Here is a 26,707-nt window from a genome sequence, read left to right as displayed (position 1 = left end):
TAAGATGTCGCAGACATTTGAAGAACTATCAAGGTCCACTGTACAAAAAGTGCCTTGAAGTGATTGTGAAGTCAAGCTGACGGTGGCCAATATGGCCGCCATCCGTCAAGCAAACATCAACTTGAACGGGGCCCCTCCCCCTCCTCTCTGGCCACTCTGACATTCTTTCACAGCTTGGACTTTGTCCCGGCGGTAAATAGGTGTCGATTTGCAGCGGCCGGCGGGCAGGCTGGCTGGCGGTCCTCGCCTCGTCGTGTATCGGTGCCGCTCGGCTGGCCCGAGCCGCTTATCAGCGCCAGCGTCGGGCGAGGCGTGGCCCAGCCCGCGGCACGTCAGGCATCCGGCGTAACAGGTCCGACCTCCACGCAACATGGCCGCCCGCCCGCCCGCTCCGGCGCTGGAAGTCGATCCGCAGGGCTCAGAGGTGCAGCAAAGAGTTAAAAGGCTGGCTAAGTAGCAACCGGCATCCCTGCTCCTCCCCCGCTAGCCGCTGCTGACTAAACACTTTTGGCAGATGGCTGCTGACGGACGGCGAGGAGGAGGAAGGGGAGGACGCAAGTCGGATGGATACTTGATTCCAAATGAAATTGCCCCAACAGAAGCGTGAACGCAATTTAGGGGCGTCACTTTGAAAGAAAAAACTTTGCATGTTTCATTTTGAAGTCAAGCGTAAGCGTGCTCATTATCATTTGGATATTAAAATTCATACTTCGGTGTCCACAAGGATGCTGGGTGATTAATGTGATGAATGCAACGCACAAAATAAGATGGAGCAGCGGTTCTCACAAGTAAATATCTGTTACAAACCTAAAAAAAATTAGCAGTTGAAAAATGTGATCAATTGCAATTAATTATGGAACTATTTCGTGATTAATTAGTTCAAAAATGTAATCGCTTGACATCACTAAACATTCAGAGAAGGTGGACACCCTGCGGATGAAAGTCTTACTTAAGAGCGGCATTGATGCAAGGATGGCTTGTTCCCATGCGGGTCAATTTTCCCATCGATTGATTGGATATAATGTGTGTGATTGCAACGTGTGTCACTTGTTGATTTTGTCGTTGCACTTAAGTCGCCTAATCCTTATTACACATGCTAATCGCGCGCACACGTATGCTGGTGACCTCACGGATAAACACACAGACAGAAAAGAAGAGGAATGCATGCACATGCAGCCCCTCCCTCCGGTGAAAAGGTACCATTGTTTGTTCTCCAAACACAGGACACACCTTGTTACCATGGCGACCGCAGACAGCACCAGCATGCCCCCACACTGCACACACATCCACTGATGCTTACATTTCCTTCTGCGCCGCGGCCCGAGAGAGTTCCTAAAATGTGCAACTGTACCGATCGGTTTCCGAAATACTCGTTCTTGCCGACGCCCCCGTCACCATGTCGCCATGACGATATGATGGGTGCACATTGTCATAGGGCTGTGTAATTAATCGAAATTCGATTACGATTATTATACTCAATGATTCCGAAATTGGTGTCATTGTAAAAAAAAATCTTATACACAGTGTATATTATTATATCTAAAACGTTGTTCGAGTGGTACTTTGATTGAAATTGTTGATTTAGATGTCGCAACTAAGTGCGCGCCTGAGAGGTGTTGAAGGCGCGGCCATCAAACTCCATTCAACTTTTTGTCCAAATTACAATAACCTTCCCATGGGAAAATGTCACACACACACATGCGCACGCACGCACACACACCCCCACACACACGCGCGCGCGCACACCCGAGAGGCAAACTGAAGAGTGTGTGTGGCTGTTGCCTGGAGGCACACACACAAAGAGGCTTTTTCACCTAATTGAAACCTGGTCTGCAACTACGCCCCGGCACGCACGTGCGTTCTCACACACACACACACACACACACACACACACACACCCCCACACGCACACACCGAGGCCAGTTGCAGCGCGCTCAATTTAAGATGGACGCATCCTCATCGGTAACTTTTTCTCTTTGTTTTTAATTTTTTTTTTGTCGTGAGCATCTGAAGCGTCAAGCAGCAATGTTTTGTGGGTAATGTAGTTGAGGGGCTTGTTGGGATGGGGGGTATGCAAAAGGAGAAGATGAAATAAACAGTCTTCCTGACACTTCCTGCTTCCTCTCCAGACAGGAAGTGAAGGATGCAAGCGTGTTGTTTCAGCATCTCTGTGCCACTGACGAACGACGTCACTCCGCACTTGTGTGTGCGCAAGAGAGTGAGAGTCAATACGTGTTTTGCTCGGTCCGTCCTGTACGAGAGTTTGTGAAGTCAAAGCGGCACCACTTTGTGACACAGTGGGGGCGGGGCTTACCTCGTGTTTGACAAATAGGTTGTATTGTCGCATAGTTCCCAAAGTTGTTGAAAACAAATTGGCGATTTCCAAGATAGAGCTTGCATTTGGGGAATTTTCCACAGGAAGCTTCCTCGAGACCAATCAGAGATGATCACCAAGACCATTGAGTGAGTGAACTGCAAGAGAAAAATTGATGCAACTGAAGTTGAGGTCACATGACCCACCCATCCTCCATCTTTAGTTGGTGATTGTTGTTGTTGGCTACCTCGCGCTAACAATTGTTCACACGAACTGATGGTGTGTGTGTGTGTGTGTGTGTGTGTGGTTTGAGCATGCAGTTGCGTGCACACACACCGATTGTGCTTTCACGTAAGCAGGCAGTGTGTTTGTGGCAGCTGTTGAACATGAATGTGTGCCTTGTGGTGCAGCTGTGCTGTGTGTGCGCGCGCATTGAGTCAAGTCGTGCAATAAAACAAAATGTTTCAATGTTGACAAACACACATGACAACATTCGTTAGCATCTGTTAACGCGTTTGTGTGTGTGTGTGATTCCAGTCATGAAATTAAAAGCTCTTATTTTGGAAAAAGAAATTCAGGCATTGGCGTCGGAGATTGATGATGTTGGCAAACGTGACAGCGGGGACCTGTTCGCATGCGTTGAGGCTGTCTTCGGCACCTGTCGGCGTGCGTGAGAGCGAGACAGCTGCTCAGTACGTTGACGTTTGTCGAAGCCGACCCCCCCCCCCCCCCAACGGTCATGCCATGTGTGCAATGACAGAAGGCCGCACGTTGGGTGCAAGTGCACACGTGTTGTCGTCATACAGTAAGCGACACGTTGGCCGCCTCTTGATGATGCTAACGATGACGTCGGCGGCGGTCTTTAATGACCAACGTTTTGAGAAGCCCTTTATCCGGCCGGCGGCCACTTGAAAAGCTGACTTTGTGTCTGTGGCGCCGCCATCACGGAGAGCTGCTTTGCGGGTAAGTGCGCTCTCAGCAGGCAGCGGCAGGCCGGCCGCACATTTGCTACATTTGTACCGTCGGCCTTCAGTGCGGACGTGCCCAACTTCATCCAAATCTTAATCGCCATGATAGAAAGCCTCAATTAAAAATTGAATTCAATTTCATGATCACCACTGCTGGAAGTTACACTTACTTTGAAAAGGTCCGTTTTGAAGTAGCGGACGGCTCCATCGACGCTCGGACACGCCTGAGCCAATCACAGGCAGAGTTACTCTGGGCGTGGCGTCGCGACAGCCAATCAGGCACAGCGCGCTCCTGACGCCGCTCTTCTGGTCCGACCGGATTCTTGTCGTCGATCGCGCCGCTCCGTCCCGCCCACACTTGCAGCGACTGCTGCTGATGATGATGATGACGGTTACGTCCAGCACTTTTGCCCTCAAAAAGCGAACATGACAAAATGTTCCTCTTTTCTTTCATCTTTGTGTTTCTCGCTTGCCTTCTTTTTTTCCATCAAGCCTTTTTTTCCTCTTTCCTTCCTCTTGTCTTTCAGCTTTTTCCACTGTTCTTCCTCTTTATTTTATTCTTCTCTTTCCGCATCCTTTCTTTCCTCTCCATCTTTCCTGTTTCCGCTTTTCTTTTTCATTCCTCTTTCTTTATTCCTGTCATCTTTCCTCCTTTCTTTCTTGCTTCCTCCTTACCATCTTCCTTCCTTCCTCTTTCCTCTGGCGTGTGCACGTGTGTGCTCGTGTATCTGACAGGTCCGTGCTGGCCTGGTGGATTCCAAAAACAGTCCTTAATGTCCTCCTGGTACTTCTTCTTTGTTGCATCATGTGACCTGTGAGCATCTGAACGCTCAGCAGAGGAGCTGGGGGGAGGGGGCTTTGAAGGCTTCCAGGTGTGGGACCTTCACTTGTCGTCGTCATCATCTTTTCCTTCTAACAACACTTTGAATGTTGCGTCCTTGTTTTTGGTGTTCCAGAAGACTTTCCAAGTTGTGGAACGTGAGGAAGACATTCTTGTTTTGCTCTCAGAGTGCCGCCGCTGCTGCGAATCAAGTTGAAACTTGTTGTCAGCAGCAGTTTCTCTTGCTCGCGGCTAGCCACTTAGCTTCACGTGAGGATCACCTTTCTCCTGCTATCAACTCGCTTTTTGGATTAGCGTGAGGTTAACGTTTTTTTTTTTTCCAGCTAGCGGTTAGCCACTTAGCTTAGCGTGAGGTTCACCTTTCTCCAGCTTGCAGTTAGCCACTTAGCTGAGTGTGAAGATGCCGCTCATGTTTTTTGTCCATTTTGATGCGCTGTAATTAGCCTGGCGCTAAGCTCTTAATCTCGCTCCCCTCCCCAAATCCATCCTCGCCACTTGCCCTCATCCCTCCAACCAGATTATTGTCTGCGTCCTCCGGTTGGTCATCGTGACTCGGATGAACGTCTCCCATCAGCGGCGGTCATTCATGGATTTGCGGTTGTTTTGCGTACCACAAAATCCGCAAGAAAGTTCTTTGGGACTGGCAAAGCAGCGGACGTGGCGTGGCCGTCGTTGCGTTGCACACAAGTTACAGTCAGGATTTCATGAAAAATGAAGGCAACATACTGTCAAATATGATGGCTAACACAACATAAACACACACACAAAAGCAAAATTTTAGCATGACATGGCGCAATGCTTGCTGGGAACCGTGCAGCTTCACCGTACGACTTCCCAGCATGCCTTGAGGGAGATTTTGTGTGTGTCTGTGTTTACATAGTCGCAGTCTGAGAGGCTGGCATGATATTCCTGTGAATTGCTCAGTTAAGCCGCCGCCTTCCACAGATGTAAAGAGGTTGCCTTTTTCCTTTAGCAACTCAGTAGCGCCGCACTGAGCTCGGCGAGGCCTCGGCTGGTGTCATGATGAAGGCCTCTAGAAACAGACGTGATCAACCTGAGCGTGTTTGTGTTGTACTGACGCGTTTGTGTGTTTCTTCCTGCAGTGTGAGCAACGGTCGCAGACACGCATCCCAAAGAAGCAAGTGACACTTTCTTTGGAGGTAAATATTTTTTTACTCCATTGCCTGTTGCAGCCGCCGCTGCTACTGAACTTCTCCTCAGTCCCCCAACACGCACACACACACGCGCGCACACACATTTTGCCTTCCCCTCTGAGTTGAATGGGAGTGGCTGTCTTCGTCCGCTCCCTCGCACATCTTGATTTGGACATTATCATCATTAGCTTGTTTGACTCCACCTACTTCCATTCATCAGCACCTATTCCGCCACCCTCTTGTGTGCGCGGGCGTGTGTGTGTGTGCGCACAGTTAAGGAATCTGCAAGCTGATTGGTTGACAGCTGGCAGACATTTTCCAAACCGATTGGCTTAGCAAACCTGCCCCCACCCGGCCTTTGCACCCAAGCAGAAAAAGCTCCTCTCACCTCCCCTCCCCTTGCGGCCTAGTGGAGCTGACACACGACTGATGATATCTCAACACTTTATCACGCCGGCTCCAAACTCCACTGTACACGCACGCACACATGCGCGCACACTCGCAATGTGTAAGCTCAAAAACAAGATGGAGGCGGGGGAGACTGAGAGGGCGATGATGCAAGCGTGGAGGAGGAAAGGAGGAAGTTGCGGACGAGATGGAGCAAAATGAAGACGAACGTGTGTGTGTGTGTGTGCGTGTCAGAAGTGTGCGAGAGTGGAGGATGGTGGCTGGCATCTGAGTGTGAGGTGGAAGAAGCAAAATGATCTCCTGTGACTCCTCTTGTGTCAACTTCCTGTTGCCAGGAACCACAGACGCTTTCATTCTTGTCGTCCCTTTGCTCTTCTTGCAATTTCTCCTCCTTTTTCTTTTTTCGTTTTACTTGCCCATCCAGGACCGATCGCCTCTCACCTCAACTTTATTTGTGCTGCACTCTCACAACAGCCGCAGCTGTACCAAAGCATCAAAATATGAGCAATCGTGCAGCCGTCAATAAGCAGATTCAAAAAGTCTGAATAATTCTTGACTTGTTGCGTTAACACCGATTCTCACCACAGATGGGCACTGCACCTTATTTTGTAGCTCCGTCCTTCGCCCTCCATCCATAACGTAGGCGCTAATGTGGCTAACGACAGCAAGATGGCTCCGATGTAATGGAAGAGTTCAAGTTTGAGCCGAGTGAGGCCTAGGAGCCCATTTCTAGGAATGCGGACAGGAATGTGTTAGTGTGTACGCCAGCGCGGGTGCCATGCTGTGAGATGGAGAGCCAGAAGAAGAAGAAGAGAAGGAGGAGGACGGTCATAAATAGTCAACATATGGTCACAGGATCCTGCCCTCCCCCACGTCTGATGCTAAACTCAGACTGTTAGCTGACACCCGACGTCACGTCGACGGCAGCTCAGCTACTGTCCAGCCACACCAGCAACAAAAGACGTTTACACCTTGTGGGTTGCAAACAAGCACTTGGCCAACTGAGCCTGTTGAATGCTAATGCTAACAGATAATCGGGCAACGCTATTCATGTGCTAACGCTAGCGCCAAACAGCATCGATGTGATGTCAGCTCCCTTAAAGTAAATCACCGTACAGCGGCGAGGGCATCTCTGAGCCCCGAGTCTCTGATGGGAGTAAGCAAGCTGCTAAATGCTAACTAGCGTGATTGTAGTCACGTGATCATCTGACTTGACACTCGTGTTCTGAACTCCGCAAAATTGACGATGCCTTTGTTAGTTTCAAATGTATGATCGCAACTGTCAGCGTTTGTTACGTATTGACGCAGGCGCAGCATGGCAGCACCTGACGGATTACGACAGATGCGCAAAAACTTTCCTCTTCTTGCGGCTGACCAACATATCTGATCTCCTTCATGCTCTCCATCCTTCTCCCCCTCTTCAGCCTCCTTCTGCTCCTGCAACCATCTGTTGCTGTTCGTTTTCAGCCGGCTGTAAAAAGTGCTGCCTGAGCACTTCATCAGCCAATAGTGACACTTTGGTGTGTGGGTGTGTGGGTGTGTGTGCGTGTGTGCGTGTGTGTATATGTGTGTCTGAAGATGAATGATGCTTATGTAAAAAACAATCCTGGCACGTAGCCTAGTGTGCGTGCGTGTGCATGCGTGTGCATGCGTGTGTGTGTGTGTTCACACACCTGCTACTGCTTCGTCATGATACAAACGCCACTGGAAATGCAACACTGACCCCCCCCCCAACCACCCGCCCGACACACACACGCACACACACAGTGGCAGTTGTCAGCAGTCATCCTAATTTCACTCTTTCACTCGTGAAGAAGTGAAAACCTGAAATGAAAAGTAAAATAATTGCGTGTGTGCGTGTGCATGTGAGTGTATGCGGTTTGTGTAACTTGTCCATCAATTCACATAATTAAATATATTTAGTTTCTGTTCTGTGGGAAAACTATCTCATTGGCTTTTCAACTCATTTCTAAATGGAATGTATGCACACACCCCCACACACACACACACACCCCGATCTGGAAGAGGAAGTGGCCGACTCTGGAGAGCGTCTTCCTGTGGGGGAAGCTAAACAGGAAATGGTCATCATTTCTTCTCCTCTGCCTCCTCGTTTCGCCAAACACGGAGTGTGTTGTTGTTGTGTGCGTGTGCGTGTGTGTGTGTGCTTGCGTTTTGAGCAGACAGGTGTGTCCTGGGTCTGCTTGTAAAATGTACCCTCTGGTTGGGCAGGCTTTGGGCCATGAAACTGTCTGCTGGCCTCAAAAACATGTGATCTCTGAGCAGTTCCATTAGATCTTTACATGACCTTCAGCAGTGGCACATTGTTTTATTTATTTTTTTAAGGTCATGAGCATGTGTGGTGTTGGCTGAACGAAAGGGCCATTTTGTGGCGGCCTTCACTTGGGTCACATGATGACGGTCATGTGACACAGGTTTATTAACTTTGTGTGTGCGCGCGTGCGCAGACATGGAAAACACAGCAGAGATGCAGGAAGGGGGAGGAGCCAACTCCGTGATGAATGGCAAAGAGGCGGAGCTAGTGGAGGAGGCTCTGCATAATAGCATCAAAGGTGAATGAGTTGTTTCTTTATTGTGATTTTTTGTTTTGTTTTTTGTTTTCAAGTCGGCTTCTGCAGTTGAAAGCGTCCCACGCAATCTTCTTGTTAGTGGATGTATTTAACCGTTAATCCATGTGACCCCGCCCATCAGCTGCACCTGAGACCGCCAAGGAGGAGGATGAGAGCCCACCGAGCCTCCAGAACGGCAATCGAGGCAGTGGCGGAGATTTGTCCTCCATCAACGCCATGATGTCAACAGTGATGTCAGCAGCAGGCAATATTAACGGCGAAGGAGACACAGGAAGTGATGTCACGCCAGGACCCTCACCAAGGTCAGGACGCTCACCCTTGATCATTCTGAAAATGTCCGCTGAAAATCCCTTTTGATTTGATTTGGGAGTCGAGATGATTGCGAAGGCAGCGGCTGATTTTTCAAATTATACACTCGTCTACCCCAGATGCATCATGGGATGCCACCCTTTGAAAGTCACAGCAGTCCATCCTTTTGTTTCGGTGTTTGGTGAGCTCCCAACTTTTGACCGTTACCGATTTGTCTTTCATCTAGCCCCTCCCCCAACAAAACGCCCACGTCTTCGACAGCCACAAGGGCGCCGCCAAGCCGCAACGTTCGACGCAGCCAGGTGAGCCTGGGCCCCGCCGCCCTCGTGTTCCTCAGCCTGCGGACGCCTGTTGACGTGTGGCTTTGTTTTCGCCACTAGGACGCCAAAGACGATCACACCGCCCACGTGTGCCCGCTTTGCGACAAGAGTTGCCAGTCGCAGCATCAGCTCACCATGCACATCAGACAGGTAGCGCCATACGCACGTGCTTCCCAACTGCGCCAACATGCGTGTGCTTCCACTTTCAAAGGCCATCCTCACGAGCGTGTGCGTGCATACGCATTTTTGTTTTAGCACAATGCGGACGCGGGCGCGACGGACCACTCGTGCAGCATTTGCGGCAAATGTTTAAGTTCGGCGTCGTCGTTGGATCGCCACATGCTGGTCCACAGTGGCGAAAGGCCTTACAAGTGCAGCGTGTGCTCGCAGACCTTCACCACCAATGGCAACATGCACAGGTATGCGCGCATGTGCACGCACGGGTAACAGGAAGTTGTCTATTAACCCGCCCTGCCGTCCACCATGGGGGAAGAACAACTTCACTAGTGGGCGTGTGTTCAGGAAGTTAGACTTTAAACCATCTGTCCCCATCTCTCACACACACACTCAGCAACGCCCATCATTTATCAGTCAAGTCCAGCCTTAAACGCATCCCTGCAGAAATATGTGTGTGCGCTTGTAAGAGACTGTGCGCCTCTTGAACAAGTTTAAGTTGCGTGAAGCCAATCGCAGGCAATAATTCTGCAATTGAAAAAATGAAAGTCATAAATGCAGCATTGGCATCAAGAATTTGGTTCCCTAAAAACGCAAGTGAGCGGGCAAGGATGGCTGGAGAGCAATGTTTGCCGTGATAGCATCAGCACAGTTGGCGCTGAAGACGCGGAACTTTCATTCATCTTGGTCAACTTCTACTTTTCACTTCCTGTCTCGTGTTGTGACAGCACTGGAAATCATTGATATGTGTGTTGTACTAGCAGCCACACACACACGCACACACACACACACACGAGCGTGTGCACAAGGCTGAGTTGGCATGCTTCCTGCCCTCTGATTGGTGGATGGAGCGTTGAGAGTTTTGGGGCACTATTCTCCTCCTCTTTCTGTCCTCTCTCCTCATTGGTGGATCAAGTTCTTGCTGTCAGCTGCTGTCAGGACCGCTTAAGGGCGTCCTGCCCGCTGCCTGTCACCTCCTATTAATAGAACGCTCCTTTCCATGCATCCTTTCTTCCTCTCTATTTAGCCACTGCTTCCATCTTCATCCTTTCTTCCTTTTGGCACACGCACTCGGTGTTTCCCAAAACGCACATTTGCCTTTAGGAAAAACCTCACAGCACACGACCAAACAAAAATGTCACTCAAGGTACGTTTGCTGCCCTCAAGAGCAGCTTGTCTCCATTTGCTAAAGAAATGGACTTTGCTTTGTGTGGTGTGGATGGCAACAGGTGCGTGCACGGCTTTGTTGGACATTCTGCCATCTAGTGGAAGAGAAAATAATTGTTCTGCTTGTCACATTCATTTATGGGGCTTACTCAGCATCTTGCTAAAATAGTTACTTAAATTGAAAATTGCCACAAAAATGTCTTTGGAGTGAACTTGCATCATTTGCTGCAGCACCTCGTTGGGTTGGTAACTCAAGTGCGTGTCCCCGTGTGCAGGCACATGAAGATTCACGAGAAGGACCCCGCCAGCGGCCTCCTGCCCGTCAGCCCGCCGTCGCCCACCAAGCGCCGCCGCCCCTCCGTCAAACGGCGCCTAGGCCAGGACGACGAAGGCGCAGAGGATCCGCCCCCCAAGAAGGTGAGCGTTTCCCCAGCGGCCAACGAATGGAGTGCTGGGGCGGGGTTAAATGATGATGTCACGCAGGCGACGGAGGACTCGGCCTCAGAGGACTCGCCTAGGGCGGCGCCGGCGATGACGAACATGACGGCTGTCGGAACGCGGGCTGGGGACGACCGTGCGCTTCCGTGTCCCATTTGCTTCAAGACGTGCAGCGGGAGACTCGAGCTGGACGCGCACATGGACACACACCCCGACACCACGCTCAGGTGCGCGCACGCACGCACACGCGCACACCCGCGCCCAGTGTTACTGGTGTAAAGGATTCCCATTTGCCTCTTGTGGTGCTCGCAGGTGCGACCTGTGTTGTCTTTCATTCCGCACCCACCGCAGCCTGTTGCGTCACAACGCGGCCGTTCACAAGCTCCTCCCCCAAGACCCCAGCGGCCGACCGTTCATCCAGACCAATCCGTCCATCCCAGCCGGCTTCAACGACCTGGCCTTCATCGACTTCTCTTGCAAAAAGTTTGCTCGCGTGGCGCAGGTCAGCTCCGCCGGCCGCCATCTTTGAAGGGGCGAGGGGGCTTCCAGTGCGCGTATGCCGGCTGAGTCGTGTCTCATGTGGGTGCTTACGCTTCAGGTGTGGTGCGAGACCAATCTCCGTCGCTGTATCAGCAACTTTCACCGCTTCGTCTGCGAGAGCTGCGACAAAGCTTTCCCGTTGCACTCGGCCCTGGAGCTCCACAAGAACGTTGTCCACTCGGACGGCGCGGCCCAGGAAGTGGCGGACACCGTGCAAAATGGCGTCCGGCTGCCTTGCGACAACGTCCAGGATGAAGCAGAGGACGTCCCGCTTTCACCGCAGTTCCACTTCATGGAGGCGCTGGGACTCCGACACATTTCCAAGGTGACCGCCGCCGTCTGCTTTCCATGTCGATGGTGTTCTGGCTTTGCGACAGGAAGTAAACGGCCGTGTGATACCGATCAGAGCAAAAATTGTGTGCCCTTCCTCAGGTGAAGCGTACCCCCACGGAGGACGAGATCCACCAGGCGCACCTGGACAGCATCAAGGTGATCCACGTGGAGGCCCTGAGCTGCAGTCTGCCCCAGGAGCCCCCCTTCCTGGCGGGAGGTCCGACGGCGGGCGTGGGCAGGCTGGCGGCGCTGGGCCTGCCCCTACTGGAGCAGTCTGGTGCTGCTGCTGCCGCATCCACGCTGCAGGGCCTGTCTCAGCGGGATGCCCTCAGCCTGCTGTCCCTTCAGCCCTTTCAGGCGGGCTTCCTCCTGCAACCCGACGGCGCCGCCGCCACCGCCGCCGTCAAACCGGGCGAGGCGGGCGGCGTGGTGGAGCTGGCCGACATCCAGCAGATCCTCAAAGTGGCCGCCGCCGCGCCCAATCAGATGGGGCTGGCCTTCCCCGCGCTGGCCAAAGGGGCGGGATTCACTGCCGTCCAAGGTGGGTGCTCGCGCTTCAGCACACACGCTCACTGCATCCTCGTCATCCTGTCTGTGCGTCCTGAAAAAGGCTCGCTGTAAAATGTTGTAAAAAAAAAAAATCTGTTTAATTCTTGTGACACAGGTCAAGTTCAGAACCAAAAGGCCATGCCGCCCCTGAAACCCAAGCCCCCCGTCACGCCTCGCTCCAGCCTGACGGCGAGCACGCCGCCGCCGCTGCAGAGCTCCCAGCGTGCGTCGCTGGGCTGCATCAGTCCCAGCCTGCCGCCGCCAGCACCCGCCCTCTTCAAGACGCCCTCCTCGTCCTCCCCGCCCGCCGCAGCCACCGCGGCGCACGAAGAGGCGGGGCCCGGCGGAAGGAAAGCGACAGGCAAAGCGGCGGGCGCGAGCGACGCCGGCTCGGCCAAAGGCTCCTTCCCGTGCCGCTTCTGCGACCAGGTCTTTGCCTTCTCAGGTGTCCTGCAGGCTCACATGCGCTTCCACCTGGGCATCCTGCCCCACCAGTGCAACATCTGCGACTACGTGGCGCCAGACAAGGCCACGCTCATACGTCACCTGCGCACCCACAGCGGCGAGCGGCCTTACATCTGCCGCGTCTGCCACTACCCCTTCACGGTCAAGGCCAACTGCGAGCGCCACCTCCGCAAGAAACACGGCAAGACATCCAGGAAGGATATAGAGAAAAACATCAAGTGTGTCTTCTCCGCCTCGCCCAACAACCTGAACGCCGCCGTCTCAGCCCTCTCTGCCTCCGACTCAGAGACGGGACGCGGCGGAGGCGGAGGTGCCGACGCGGCGTGCCGCTTCTGCGGCGAGGACCTGAAGACGTACCGGGCCCTGCAGATCCACCTGCGCACACACAACGGCTGCCAAAGGAAACCTTTCGAGTGCCGCCGCTGCGGGGCCGCCTTCCTGGCCAAGCGCAACTGCATCCACCATCTTCTCAAGCAGCATCCCGAAGTCGAAGAGCGCGAGATCGAGGAGCACATCGCCACAATGCGGCCTGCCGCCGCGGCGCTCTCCGACGGGCCCGCTCAGACGCAGCCGGTCAAGACGGAGGATGTGAGCGCCTACCAGCAAGATTCCGACCAGCCTCTGGACTTCTCGGCCAAAGGGCGAGGCGCTCACACCGTGTCATTGGGCGTCAAAGTGGAGAGCGTGTCCCCAACGTTGGAGCGCCCCGCCCCGGAGCCGCCCTTAGACCAGCCCATGGACCTGTCCGTACCCAGCAAACGACTTCGGCGAGAAGTGGCCGAGCGGCGGCAGATCAAGACGGAGCAAATGGGCAGAAATGTGGCCGACGAAGACAAGACGCTGGCCACCTCGCTTGTGGGGGGATATCGCTTGGCCCCCGGCTCCACTCCTCCCCCGACTCCCTTGCCCCGGCCGCAGCGGCTCAAGCCCCTCCTCCCCAAACCCGCCTCCGTCAAGGAGCTCCCGCCTCTGGCGTCCATCGCGCAGATCATCCACTCGGTGTCCGCCGCACCCGACTTGCTCAAGAGGGAGGGGGAAGCCAAACCTCAGCCGGTGTCCGAGTCACCATCTGAGACACCGGGCAACGGTGTCCTCCTGGAGACGCCGGGCGACGACAGTGCCAGGTCAGTTCCAGTTACACAAACGAGTCAGGCTTCTGCTGGAGAGCAAAGGAAAATGTCAGGAAAAGCCTACTAGAACATCTACATTTGATTTGGTCCATCTGAGGCTGATGAGGTAGCAGTGGTGTTGTGTGCGGCGGATGCTTGACTTTCATCTTTGGGCTGACCTGTTCATGTGGTGGTTTTTTGTTTGCGCAGGAAGAGGAACCGCAAGAAGAATGCAAAGGAGATGAACGTGCTTGACGTGGACTTGGAGTCCAGCGGCGAGTTGGCCAGCGTGGAGAAGATGCTCGCCAACACCGATGCCAACAAGTTCACCAACTTCCTGCAGACCAGCGCCAACCACCTCGCGCCCAAGACTGACCCTAGAGGTCAAAGTTCGCATGCGCGCACACACTGACTCTCGGGTTGGGCAGTATAGCCCAACAATGAAATCTCAGATTAAATTTTTTTTTCTGCCCTTCACTCATGAAAAACACAAACACGGTGTCGAAAGCCAAAGAGTGAAAAAAAAAGTTTCATTCCCTTTATTAGAAATGATTATTAGACATGATTTTAAATCGTAAGTGCAGAATTTGAGCAAGGAGTCGATTGTCAACATGGTTACAAATTGTTGGTTGAGACATTGTGACGTTTGCGTGTGCAGATGGTGAGCGGGCGGGAGGAGGCGTGGACAAGGAGGCGGGGCCGCGAGAGGAAGCCAAGACGACGGCTTTGCTTCCTCAGTCGAAAGGCAAGAAGAACGCCTACTCCAACTCGGTGCAGAAGATGACGTGCCCCTTCTGCCCTCGCGTCTTCCCCTGGGCCAGCTCGCTGCAGCGGCACATGCTCACACACACCGGTAGGTGGCGTGCGTCGCTCGAGGGCCAATGTCACCGCCGATGCCACTGACGCTGCCGCCGCGTGCCCGTCCGTCCTCAGGCCAGAAGCCGTTCCCATGCCCGCGCTGCGACGCCTTCTTCTCCACCAAGTCCAACTGTGAGCGCCACCTGCTGAGGAAGCACGGCGTCACCAACCGCACGCTGAGGCGCAACGGCGTCTTCGCCAAGAAAGAAAGTGACGACGGCTCGCACGACAGCGCCGGTGAGGCTTTCGCCACAAAAAAAGATGAGCCTGTCACAAATGCTGCCTAAGCTTCACGATTTTAAAGGCGCCTACCCCATTTTGTAGATTGTTAGGCCACTCAAGAACTTTGCACACACAAAGCTGTCCACCGTTGGGGACTTTTGCCACCACACCAGTCACGCTCTTTTTTTTTTTTTTTTTTCCTGACGTTTTCATTAGAGAGTCAGTCTGATGCCGAGCAGCTGGCCAATGACACATCTCCGCTAGGCCACGCCCCTTCCGCCGACCTCAAAGACATGCCCACTGAGAACAAGGGGGAGGAGCCCAAGCCACCCAGCCCCACCCACAAAGCCAGCCCAGGTGAGGCGCCGGCTTGTGTATGCTAATTAAGGATGCTGATGACATCATCGTGAATATGCGTATTGTGTGCTCCGCAGGTTCGAGTCCCGTGCAAGCGTCTGAGCTTGCGCAGCTGCAGGGGGCAGCAGAGACCTTGACCGACAAGTTCAAGCAAGCTCCGCCCAGCACCAAGGTAACCTGACGTGCTTGGCAGTACAGGGTGAATCTGACTTGTATCTCAAGGCACCCCAGTACAAGGACGGTTGGTTGGACGGATGATGGATGGACGTGAGAATCAAGAGTTCACTTTTATTTTTTTTTCGTTCCAGTGCGATGACAACGATGACGACGACTGCCACAGCAACAAAAGTTTGGATTTGAACTTTGGCTCCAAGCTGATCGAATTCAAACTAACAAACTCGCCCAGCCCGGGCCCTGCCCCCACACCTTGCCCCGCCCCTCAGGAAGAGGCTGCCGCCTCCCCCCCGGCAGATGCGACAGATGCGCCCTCAGCTAAGCCTCAGCCCGACTGGAAGCACGTTTGCAAAGTGTGCCACAAAAGTTTCCGCTACGCCACCACCCTCGCTCGCCACGAGAGGGCGCACCTGAATCAGGAAGCGCCGCCTGAGGAGAAAGAAGCGGCCCCGGCAGCAGATGAGGATAAACGCGAAGAGGAGCTCGAGAGCAAAGAGGACAATGATGAGGAGCGAGGAGCTGCGAGGCCCGGCGACAGCGATGCTCCAGAGAGCGAAGACGACGACGATGGCGACGATGACGATGGCGGCGGCGGCGGCGACGACGACGAGCACACTGATGACGAGCGTGACGATGGCAAGATCCCGGAGAGTGGAGATTCAGCCGCCACCTCCGCCACCATCGTGGACAAACGCAAAAAGAAGACATGCAACGTGTGCGCCAAACGATTCTGGTCACTGCAGGACCTCACCAGACACATGAGATCACACACCGGTACGTCACGCACACACTCGAAGACACTCTCAAGCCCGTCCCCATTTCCGATATTTTTGCGTTTTTAGGAATCAGGCCCCTCCTCCCTTTTTGCTTTTGAACTTTGTGCTTGTTAACAGCAATTGTGTGTGTGCTGACATGTTTTTTTTCCTGCGCAGGCGAGCGTCCTTACCGCTGCGCCACGTGCGAGCGCACGTTCACCCTCAAGCACAGCCTGGTTCGCCACCAGCGCATCCACGCCAAGACGCCCAGCGAGGACGGCGAGAGGGACGCCCCCACCCCTGCCGACACTCGCCCCCCCTCCGAGAACGACAACGAGAGCGAGTGCGCCAGAGACTTGGACGACGCCCGCGCTTCTGACCCGGAGCCCGTCGGCGGCGAGCCCGCCTCTGCCGACGAGATGCCTGAACTTAACGCGACGCCCCCGGAAATCGCCGACACGGCGGCGGACTCTAACGTTTCCAAAGAGCTCCCGGACCAGGCTCTGATTCAGGGCCTGTTGGAGCTGCGAGGCCCGCCCACTCTGGATCACACGCTGGCCAATGGAGAGCCTCCGCTGGTGGGCGTGGACTGAGCGTGCGCAAGATGCCGTACCGCTAACAAGTGCCTTACTACTCGTCCTTTTATAGCTTTTTAACTTTGTTTTGTCAGCAAGAAGATCAAGATGGCCGAACCGTGTCACATGACACTTCTTGAAACTGGAATAGATGGCGGACGGAAAAAAAAAAACTGCCGCCCTTCAGCTTGTGTGCGAGGACTTCTCAGTTGACTTTTGTTGTTTGACTTTTTGGTCTTGGGAGGGATTTTTTTTTTTTTTTAGTTTGTAAGTGAACAAATGAAATGTAGTTAGTTTTTGGTGCGTGTGTGTGTGTGTGTGTGCGTGATCGCCCTGTGTTGTTTTCGGCCACGTTGGCGCCGACCCGGGTCCAAATTACCTCAACACTGTCAATCACGTCTTCCTGCTCGCTAGTGTGTAGCCGGCACAACTAAGCACAGCTAACGCTAGCGTGTCCGCTTGATCACCTTGTCTCCGCTGGCCCATTTTGTGCAATTTGGCCTCAGCGCACAACAAGAGTGATTAGCTTTAGCGTTTAGCTCGGTCGTGCCTCAGCTTCATAAGGTCTAACACTACGACTTCTTCACGGCTAGCCGCCACCCTTCTAGCATTGAGCAGTGTGCTGTCGGACGCAACACGTGACAACTTTTTAGTTTAGCTCAGATGTGACGTTACTAACTGAGCAAAACAGGCCAGGTAACAAGCTAACGCACGCGGACGGCAGGCTAAGCAAATATTTGTGTGTTTGCCACAAAACACTTAAAGCTAACACGTCTTCTCCCCTGTAGACTTTGAATTCACACTTAATAATCATGAATTCTTCAATTATTTTTTTGTAAGTGGCGTCTGAGACAATCAAATGCATGTGGAAAAAAAACTTTCCCGGGTGAAAGTTAAACACTAGCTTGTGTCACTGGATTCAACTTGACTTTTTGTTAAGTGTATGTGTGTGGGTGAGGGGGCTCGTTTTGACCTCTTGTACGTTTAGCCTCAAATAAAATGAACAAGTCACCACGACTTCACTGCTCCAACTGGATGGACACTACTACTATTACTACTACAACCCCCTTCATACTCGTACTACTACAGCAGAGTTCATGTACTCGAGTAGTACCGCTTGTATTTGGACAAGGTCAGCATCAAAGTACATGATGGTCCATCAAAATGACTGCTCGTAGAAACAGGCTAACGCTAATAGCATCAGGCTAATGCCAGCTGGATGACGTTACGAGCTGGCTACGTCATTGCAATGAGTTTGTCCATGTAACAGCAGGTGGCGCTATTCTTGTGTTAAAAGTTAGAAACGGCTGAGATTTTTTAAGTGAAAGGGACTCTCCTACTTCCCAGCCATTTTAGTTTAGCTGAGTTCATTTGATCTTGGCGCCCCAAACAACGATGACGTGTGACATGTGCGTGTGCTCAGCCACATGCATTATTTTTTTTTAAGTATTTATTTGGCGCCCAGGTATGCGCGTGCATGCGCGCGCACGTTCTGCAGTAAAACAAAGTCCAGTCAAGTCAAAAAAATGCAAAGTTGATGTTTGAAAGTCAAATCAATCAAATGTGAGGCTGAAGATTTGGGGGCGTACTTTGATGACGTCATCAGGTTGCACGCGCACACACAGCTGGCCGGGCTGCAAACAAGCAATAGAATATCCAAGGAAAAAAAAAAGCTTTAATCATCAAATCTTTTCTTCTTTCTGTCAAACTGTGAACATTATTATTATTTGATGGATTTTTCTTTTTCTGGGTGACTTTTAGGATAGTTTTTTTTTTTTTTTTGCATGTTTAATCAGATGTGCTTGATGATTTCTTACACACACACACGTCATGAATAAAAAGATGATGTTGCTCTCAGGGTTCTTCTCAAACTGTTTTGGTTTTGCTTCCTGTAAGTTCCTGAGACGCTAACTTCGATGATTTCTGAGTTCATGTCGACTGTCAATCAATCAATCACGCCAGCGCTTGACTGTGAACACACGCCCACAACAAGTGGAAGAAGTCGTCAATGAAAAGACTAAATAAAAATTGGAAACGCCGCCGCCTCTTCCTGTCTCTTTTTGCGCATCACGCATTTAAACAGGAAGAAGGTTCCGCTTGCTTCTTTTTGAAGGATTGTTTCCATTGGCGTTTTATTTCATGTTAAGCCACAAACCAAAAATGTGCACGTGAGCGATTGTGTTTGCGGACATCTTGGCGATGGCGGTCAAGCGGTGGCCGCTTTCATCAGCGCTTGCTCGCCGAACACACGCGTGAAGTGAAGCACGTGCTCCTCACAGTGCTCGCCTGCAGACACACACACACACAGATGGATAATTGAGTGATTGCCAAGACAATGATGCAACTTTCAGTCTTGACGCTTTCTAATGCATCTTTTTTAGTCTGTCGATGGTAGCGCCAGTTGGGACAATTAACTAGTCTTCCACTAGAGGGCAGAATGTCCTCATTGCACAGTTTTGCCTTGACTTAAGTTGAATTCATTCAATGACTAAGCATTGTATTAGCTAAGAGCTAGCTTGACTATGCTAAAGCAAAGTAAAGGGGAAGGCGAAGTGGTTGTGTAAAGACTGCATGCGCCCCAAAAACGGGCTCGTCATTTCGAGGTATTCTTCTATTCTGCCACAAGGTGGCACACGAGACTCATCTTGAGAGCGCCTTGGACGACCCAAGGCAGTGAACTGCTTTAAGTTTCCCTTGTTTGCCACATTGTGTTGCCGCGTCTCCCTTCCTGTGAGTTATGAGTTATTTTGACACAGGTGCGGCTGCAGCTTTCTCAACGGAAACCTTGGGGCGATTTCGCAACACCAAGCGTGCGATCGTTTTCATGTCATGGAGCAGCAGCAAGCAAGACTGTGAGTGTGTTTTTTTTCCTCCTCCCTAATAATGCTGGTGCAAGTGTGTTGTAATAAGTGTGTGTGTGCTGACCCGGGTTGAACGCCGGGTTCCCCCTGAGGCGATGGTTCCTTTGCTGGAAGGATCTGAAGACGGTGAAGAACAACATGTCGTCTCCCGTCTGACGAGCCGCGTCCAGAAACTTGCGGGCGGACATGTTGTCGTGGGCGCCTGCGCGCCACATCCGGCAGTTAGTTGCATCGTCCGGCATTCAAGTGAAGTCATGTGATCACGTGAGGCCCGGGCCATTGATTGCAAGTCATGAGTGACGGCGTTCACGTACCGACGCTGCGGATGAATCGGAGCGCTCCCAAAACCTGCTGCTTGGACAGCAGAACCTCCACGATCTCGTCATTGGCCGTCGACAGACGCTGCACAAACGGAGCGGGTCATTGGACATTGGCTATGATGGGCGTGATGAAGACGATGAGGAGGAGTACCTTCAACATGTCGAGGGACAGCTGATGGGCGGGGGGGTACGTGCTCTCCAGGGACAGAAGCAAACACGCCTGAAAGAAAGAGGTCAGCCAGTGCTCATGCGTGCTAGCTAACGGCTGCTTGCTAACGACTACTTGCTAACAGCTACGTGCTAACGGCTGCGCCATTTTAGGGCGACTTTGGGAGTGTTTTCGGGGCAAATTGGAACGTGACGTTAGTGTGACTCACGAGCGGCTTGGAGTCGGTCAGGACGTGATACTGCAGGAACTGATGTAACATGTAGAAGAGGTTGTGTTGCACCAGCGTCTTGATCACCAGCTCGTACAAGTAATGCTGAAACGACAACGTCAGTGAATGCGCGCGTGGATGCACGTGAGGTCACGTGACCTCGACTGACCTGCACGCCGATCTGGAAGTGGTTGAGCGAGCGAATGTACTCCATCAGCACGGCGATGGTCAACTTGTGGGAGGCGCCCTGCGCACACGTGCACCAACAAAGTCAAACGCCGTCGAGCTTAACAGCGCCAATCAAAATGGGTTTTTCGGAGGAAAAAACAAGTCCCTCGTGTTTTGTTCGAGCACTTAGTACCTTCCTCTCGGTGAACGCCGACAAGACGTGTGTGTACATGTCCGACTGGTCGATGACCGCCTGGCTTCTGATTGGTCGTTTGTGAGCAACTAGGGCTCGTGTGGGCGCCGCCTCCGCAGCCTGCAAAAGCACACGCACGTCAGCTGACTCCTCCGCTTTTGCTGACATCACTTGCTCACCGCACTGAAGCTTTGCTCCGCCTCCAGGAAGTCCTTGTACACCTGATTGAGTTTGTCGAAGACGCTCGCCACCACGGGAAGACTCGCCCGCGGCTCGCCTTCCACCACTGCACTCACGCGCGCACTCGTTAGCATTAGCACGCTAGCAACAAACAGCTACACGAGATGTCGAGTTGCATGTCGCGCCACACGGGCATACGTACGCTGCGAGCAGACAGACAAGATGACCATTTTGCAGTCGTTGCGTCGTAACAGGAAGTCCATCAGTTTGCTTTTGTCCTGGAGCATGTTGACTGTCGGACTCAACTTGACGCGAAGATACCACAAGTAACCTGTCAATCAATCCATCCGTGTGTCAGTCAGCGCATGTGGGGGTGTGTGTGTGTGTGTGTGCGTGTACACTTGCAAACCTTCGCTGGCGCTGATGATGATGTCAGGCTGGAAGACACTCCATGAAGACGAGTCTGCGTGACGGTCAAATCAGACGACAAACGCGCGTTTGTATTTAAAAATAAATAAAAAATAAAAAAATAAATCGAAGGATACACAGCTGACATGGTACAGGAAGTTGTGACGCAACCACAGCTGGACCTGCAAACATCAAAGCATTTTCATTAATGACACTCTTGTCACTAACGTGTGGGGGTGTGTGGGGGTGTGTGTGTGTGTGTGTGTGTGCATGCCTGAAAGCGGAACGCGACACGGCTGTATGGAGCGAGCAGGTAGCACAGGCTGATGTGTGCTGACGGTGCCGTCCGACTCCTTCAACTTGATGTCGAACATCAGCGATGTCTGAAACAGGCACACGCGCGATGACGTATTTGTAAGTGACGTCTCACGCACGCACGCACGCACCTGAGAGCTCTGATGATGGACCACCACCAGGTCGTCGACGATGTTAAGAGCAAATTTTCCAGTTGTGTTCAATTTCAACACGTGTGTCTTCTTACACGCGCCCTCCCTGCACACACGTGTTGACGTTTATCACAAGAGATGTGTGTGTGTGTAAGCGTGTGTGTGCGTATACCTTGGTAAGTGGTAGAGCACCACCTCAGCACTGGTACTGTTGGCGCTCCTGGAGTGATGCTTCAGGTACATCACATACAACTGACCATAACTACACACACGCACACAATAATTATTGCGATTGTTAAGAATTCAGAGAGCGCGCTGACACTCGCAGTGGAGCCACTTACATGGTCGCCATGGCAACGTCCCTCTCTGACAGGCTGAGTTTGGCTGGTTTTGGGACAACAGGCAGCTCGATCTCAAACTTGGACATCTTGGACACGCTCCCGCCCTTGTTCGCACGCACGCGCAGAGTTACATGCCGGTCCAACGTGTGGATAAGTATTTGTGTGGTTTCAAGTTCTGACCCGGAAGGCGAAGGGCTGCAGGACGTTGGCTTGCACGGTGGTGGACAGCAGCATGACGGTGGTGTCGGGGCAATACTGGTACCAGTTGACGTTGAGGCTGTGACTCTTGAGCAGTTTGACGCTGCGTTTGTCGGGAAACACCTGAATGGGACACGTGTGTGGGCGGGGCATAAACCTGAAGGGAGCGCGGCAGCGACGCTACCTGGTAGAACTCGATGCCCTGGTCGCTGACAAAGACAATCTCGTTCCAGGTGGTCCAGCAGAAGCCCAGAAGGTTGGCGTTCTTCATCTGAAGACGTGCAACACAACAACGCGTCACTCAGAGAGGCTGGCCGGGATTGGTCGCTTTGTGTGAGCGGCTCACCTTGCACTCGTGCGTGAACTCCGTGTGCGGGTAGTCAGGGATGAAGTTGATGAAGTCCTGAAAGACGGGTCATTTTGTTATCCCAAACCACACACACTTGTACTCGGGTTTGAGTGAGCACACTCAGCAATTGGGACAGAATGCCACGCGCCTACAAACTGATCAAGAGGGAGCTGATCCAAAAAACTCACCACAGACTTTGATGTTCTCTGCACGGCCAGAATTTTGTTCCCAATGGAGAATTTGATGCACTTGACTTCTCCTTTGTCCTCCATTCTACACACACACAACAACAACACATTATTATCATTATTAATAATAATAATATGAACATTTGTCAAGTGCACGTGACGCACCTGAAGGCAACTGAACTCTTGTCGTCCGGACCTTTGACGACCACTCCCGTGGCGCCCCCTGAACGCACCGCGAACACCTGAAGGCAGCACGAGATCACCATCAACTTCTTGCGTGAACAAACACGTGATAGGTACGCAAGACATATTGTGTTGGCTGGCGTTCTTTTCATTCATTTTCTTTTCTTTTCTTGCCGCAACACCGGCGGTCAGCTGACTTGAAGCTAGCGGAAGCTGACCTGTTTGTTGGCTTCGTCGAAGAAAACATTGTTGACGCTCGAAGCGTTTTCAAAGTGGACAAGATTGTCGCAAAGCTCCAAGTAGTGCTCGTCGCTCATCGTCTTAAAACATCGGGTTGATCTTTTGTTTTTCTTTCCTACTTTTGCAGACACCAAAGCAAAATAATACACCCGGAAGTTGTGTTGGCTGTCACTTCAATGACTTCCTGTGCACACTTTCACAATAAAAGCTAGTGTTCATTATTCTACTCAAAATTGGACAAGCCCGACGAGTTATTTGTTGTCTGAAATTACAAATCTTAGAAATTGAGAACCGAGTAACATTCGGGATTGTTGGTTAGCTTGTTTATTTAGTTTATTTATATATACAGAACATGTCTCGTGGTCTGTAAACGAAATACATTTAAAAATAAAGATAAAGATAAAGAAAAAGCGGACATGACCCGGAAGCTTTTTTTTAATCACTGTGTCAGCCATTGTTTGTCCTGTAGCTTTGCTTCTGCTTCTGCCTTCTTCTCGCAGCCTCCAAATGACTTTCCCGGGGCTATCACGCTTCACATTAACTCGTCGGTGAGTTTTTCTTTCAATTGTGTCCTCAGCGGAAATATCAGCCAGGCGGGGGCGAAGTTCATTTTCATTAAGGTCAAGAAAACGCCCCCAAAAGCAAGCAGTAAACGGCTGCGTGCAGAAAGAAGAAAATAATATTTGACAAGAGAGAAAGAAAGACAAATCTAGGGCCAATCCCAATCACCACACTTTTGCACCCTACGATCCTCATTGATGTGTGCACGTTGTGTTCGAGAGCGCAGTTTACATGCGTACAATATTGCAGAATTGTGACAGCCCGTGTGACGTCATCACGAATAGCGGTTGTCGTTTTGGAGAATTTGCTTTTTAAGATATTAAATTTCAGTAAAGTAAACGAGTAAAAACTCGTCCTCGATCCTCTCCCTTCTGCGCATGCAGGAGCGAATAATGGCACCATAGCTCCTATCGCCTGGAAGACCGACCCCGAGTTTTTACTTGACGACGATTTTACTGAAGTTTTAATACATTTTTAAACGGCAAAATTGTCAAAACAAAATAACGCGAGGGGCCTGTCGATGACGTCACACGGCGCAGTTCCAATTCTGCAATTTGGTGCATCACGACGTTCACTTCTATGTGTACATTTCAGGGCAGCAGAGTCGAGTGGGATTGTTTTGCTTGATGACGTCACACAATGCGGTGCAAGTGCGGGTATTGCGATTGGGCCGTTGACGTCCTGTTTTGTTGACATGTTGTGATTGCATGCGGTGGTCAGGTTGTGGCGTTTGTCCGGCAATCCCACCGTGAGCTTCCACACCACCAAGATGTCCAAGATGGGTGAGGTGCCCTTTTAAGATTCTCCCACCCGAGGGGAGGCTGCCTTAGCATGGTTCACGTTAAGCACATGTGCTAACATTGGTGCAATTGGGTTCAGGTGTGACTCAGGAACACTTTGAGGAGGCCAAGAACAAGCTTTCCTCATTGAAGAAAGATCCCGGAAACAATATCAAGCTCAAGATCTACGCTCTCTTCAAACAGGTCAGCACAGACAACATCTCTTCATCTTTATTTTGAGCATTTATGAACAGGATGGTTTTTTTTGATGTGGTTACATGGCAGGCCACGCATGGTCCATGCGACATTCCCAAACCCGGAATGTTGGACTTCATCAACAAGGCCAAGTGGGACTCGTGGAAGTCTCTGGGATCTATCACGCAGGTCCATACGCTCGCTGGGATTTCACGACCACTTTTTTATTTTTGATGGGAAAGTGCCAAGCTCTAAAATGTGATTGACAGGAGGAGGCCCGGCAGCAGTACTGTGATCTGATTGGCTCTCTGGTGGCAGCAGAAGGTGGAAACGTCGCCCAAGCGCCTGCCCAGTCCGCTGCCAGCGACCAAACGTACGACTCCCTTTTGGTCAGCATGCAGGATGGCATCACCACCATCACGCTCAACCGACCTGCCAAGAAGAACGCCATCACCACCCAGGTGACCACCATGCATCCTCACAAACATCATCATCATCATCATTATCTGATAACTAACTGGCCAAGAGCTAACGCTGGTCCGATCCGATGTACTTTTGTGAGTTGCCGACACATCAAAAGAAAGAGTTGAAAGGTCACACTTTGCATGTTGCGTGTGTTTCAGATGTATGAGGAGATCATTAAAGTTCTGCAGCACGCAGCCCAAGACCACTCGGTGATCACCGTCTTTACCGGTAACACACACACACACACACACATCTCCGTTGTCAGTGGTACCACACATGTGTCACTGGGTGGTTTGTGTGTGTGCGTGTGCTTCACCAGGCGCGGGGGATTTCTACTGCAGTGGCAATGACCTGAGCAACTTCACCAAGATTCCCGAGGGAGGGGTGGAGCAGATGGCCAAAGACGGGGGAGAGCTGCTCAGGTGATTGCTCGCTTGTGCATCCATCCATCCATCCATCAATTGGTGTGGTGGGAGATTGAGTAAGATTGCTTACCGCTGCCCCCTGGTGACAGGAAGTATGTGAAGGCCTTCATCGACTTCCCCAAGCCGCTGGTGGCGGTGGTGAACGGACCGGCCGTGGGAATCTCCGTCACCGTCATGGGAATGTTTGACCTGGTCTACGCTACGGAGAGTGTATGCACGCGCACACACATGCAGCAAACAGATGTTTTAAATAAAATCTAAGTAATAAAATCATTTATAATATTTAGGCCACCTTCCACACACCCTTCAGCCAACTGGGTCAGAGTCCAGAAGGCTGCTCGTCATACACCTTCCCTCGCATCATGGGCTTAAGCAAGGTAGCTGCACGTGCACTATGACGCGCATGCACATACACGTGTGATTGACATGCATGCATGTGCGTGTGCACACACAGGCCAATGAGATGTTGCTGTTCAACAAGAAGCTCACGGCGTTCCAAGCGTGCCAGCTGGGTCTGGTCACAGAAGTCTTCCCTGACAGCAACTTCCACACGGAAGTTTTGAGCCGACTCAAGAACTATGCCAAGCTACCTCCAAATGTAAACACACACGCTCCATTCACTACAGAGATGGACAAATGCTTTTACATTTCAAATGGGAACATTAATTTGATGAGTTTGTGTGTGTGCCGTTCCCATCAGTCTCTGGCACTGTCCAAGCAGCTGATCCGCTCGGTGGAGAAGGAGCAGCTCCACGCCATCAACGACGCCGAGGTGGAGCGTCTGGTCGAGCGATGGATGTCAGATGAGTGCTTCAACGCCGTCATGAGCTTCTTTCAGACCAAAGCCAAGTTGTGAGGCGCCGTCTGAGCCATCGCCGGAAGCGGCGGCGTGCCGCCACCACCACTTGTTGTCACTGGGTTGGATTAAAAGTGGACATTTCGTTCAACACGAAAGATCAAGTGCCTGACCTTAATTGCACACGTGCTTGTCACTCAACTCGATTGTGTGTCCAGTTGTCTGTTGTGGGAAAAAGAGTTGCAATAAATCTTTGTCCTTTCATTGACAAATACAGCCAGCTAGATATTCGTATTATTATTATTGTTGTTGTCATCAGTTATTCTTATAATATTGTTGTCCTTTATTTGTGAGTGTAAAGTGTCGAATTGTTCAAATTGCCGACATACACACGACGAGGCAATCGGGAATGTCTC

The 26,707-nt window shown here is 51.8% G+C and overlaps 3 protein-coding genes and 1 long non-coding RNA gene across 5 annotated transcripts in view; 3 read left to right on the top strand and 1 right to left on the bottom strand.

Moving 5' to 3' along the window:
- Window positions 1-18,657, top strand: part of rreb1a (ras responsive element binding protein 1a) — a 24,426-nt gene extending 5,769 nt beyond the window's left edge. Inside the window, exons 2-20 of the mRNA XM_088282960.1 lie at window positions 5,227-5,283; window positions 8,151-8,255; window positions 8,395-8,575; window positions 8,809-8,884; window positions 8,963-9,052; window positions 9,158-9,321; window positions 10,519-10,660; window positions 10,727-10,908; window positions 10,994-11,183; window positions 11,280-11,546; window positions 11,654-12,095; window positions 12,219-13,692; window positions 13,888-14,060; window positions 14,336-14,530; window positions 14,611-14,772; window positions 14,974-15,114; window positions 15,192-15,286; window positions 15,423-16,062; window positions 16,221-18,657. Coding sequence (XP_088139086.1) covers window positions 8,153-8,255; window positions 8,395-8,575; window positions 8,809-8,884; window positions 8,963-9,052; window positions 9,158-9,321; window positions 10,519-10,660; window positions 10,727-10,908; window positions 10,994-11,183; window positions 11,280-11,546; window positions 11,654-12,095; window positions 12,219-13,692; window positions 13,888-14,060; window positions 14,336-14,530; window positions 14,611-14,772; window positions 14,974-15,114; window positions 15,192-15,286; window positions 15,423-16,062; window positions 16,221-16,636 — 5,133 coding nt within the window. The 5' untranslated portion in view covers window positions 5,227-5,283; window positions 8,151-8,152 and the 3' untranslated portion in view covers window positions 16,637-18,657. The remainder of the gene's footprint in view (window positions 1-5,226; window positions 5,284-8,150; window positions 8,256-8,394; window positions 8,576-8,808; window positions 8,885-8,962; window positions 9,053-9,157; window positions 9,322-10,518; window positions 10,661-10,726; window positions 10,909-10,993; window positions 11,184-11,279; window positions 11,547-11,653; window positions 12,096-12,218; window positions 13,693-13,887; window positions 14,061-14,335; window positions 14,531-14,610; window positions 14,773-14,973; window positions 15,115-15,191; window positions 15,287-15,422; window positions 16,063-16,220) is intronic.
- LOC148318554 (uncharacterized) lies at window positions 207-726 on the top strand. The gene is made up of 2 exons (XR_015839966.1): window positions 207-424; window positions 515-726. It is a non-coding gene; the product is annotated as an uncharacterized LOC148318554 (long non-coding RNA).
- rmc1 (regulator of MON1-CCZ1) lies at window positions 18,385-23,271 on the bottom strand. Its single transcript, XM_088282961.1, has 21 exons — window positions 23,049-23,271; window positions 22,813-22,889; window positions 22,648-22,732; window positions 22,457-22,513; window positions 22,295-22,381; window positions 22,093-22,233; window positions 21,913-22,016; window positions 21,744-21,833; window positions 21,572-21,677; window positions 21,400-21,508; window positions 21,263-21,307; window positions 21,127-21,180; window positions 20,920-21,048; window positions 20,717-20,823; window positions 20,538-20,657; window positions 20,346-20,423; window positions 20,177-20,281; window positions 19,951-20,019; window positions 19,794-19,881; window positions 19,544-19,681; window positions 18,385-18,904 (listed from the first exon to the last, which is right to left on the bottom strand). Exons 1-21 carry the CDS (start codon window positions 23,145-23,147, stop codon window positions 18,825-18,827), a joined length of 1,968 nt encoding a protein of 655 aa, XP_088139087.1. The 5' UTR covers window positions 23,148-23,271; the 3' UTR covers window positions 18,385-18,824.
- On the top strand, window positions 22,833-26,575 carry eci2 (enoyl-CoA delta isomerase 2). Of its 2 annotated transcripts, XM_088282967.1 has the most exons (12): window positions 22,833-22,943; window positions 23,571-23,618; window positions 24,352-24,413; window positions 24,511-24,614; window positions 24,696-24,794; window positions 24,875-25,066; window positions 25,229-25,298; window positions 25,390-25,492; window positions 25,585-25,705; window positions 25,783-25,872; window positions 25,950-26,093; window positions 26,196-26,575. In XM_088282967.1, the coding sequence occupies exons 2-12, from the start codon at window positions 23,578-23,580 to the stop codon at window positions 26,349-26,351; spliced, it is 1,182 nt and encodes a 393-aa protein (XP_088139093.1). In that variant the 5' UTR covers window positions 22,833-22,943; window positions 23,571-23,577; the 3' UTR covers window positions 26,352-26,575. The 2 variants fall into 2 exon arrangements, with proteins under 2 accessions (XP_088139093.1, XP_088139092.1); XM_088282966.1 differs by lacking the exon at window positions 22,833-22,943 and having other exon boundaries at window positions 23,306-23,618.
- Window positions 26,576-26,707: the final 132 nt, after the last annotated feature.

Source organism: Idiotropiscis lumnitzeri, chromosome 19 (assembly GCF_059441095.1).
Source record: "Idiotropiscis lumnitzeri isolate Australia: NSW breed Sydney's pygmy pipehorse chromosome 19, RoL_Ilum_1.0, whole genome shotgun sequence".
In the NCBI taxonomy this organism is placed as follows: Eukaryota; Metazoa; Chordata; class Actinopteri; order Syngnathiformes; family Syngnathidae; genus Idiotropiscis; species Idiotropiscis lumnitzeri.
Note: the sequence above shows the minus strand (reverse complement) of the source record. Positions and strands in the feature narration are given on the sequence as shown.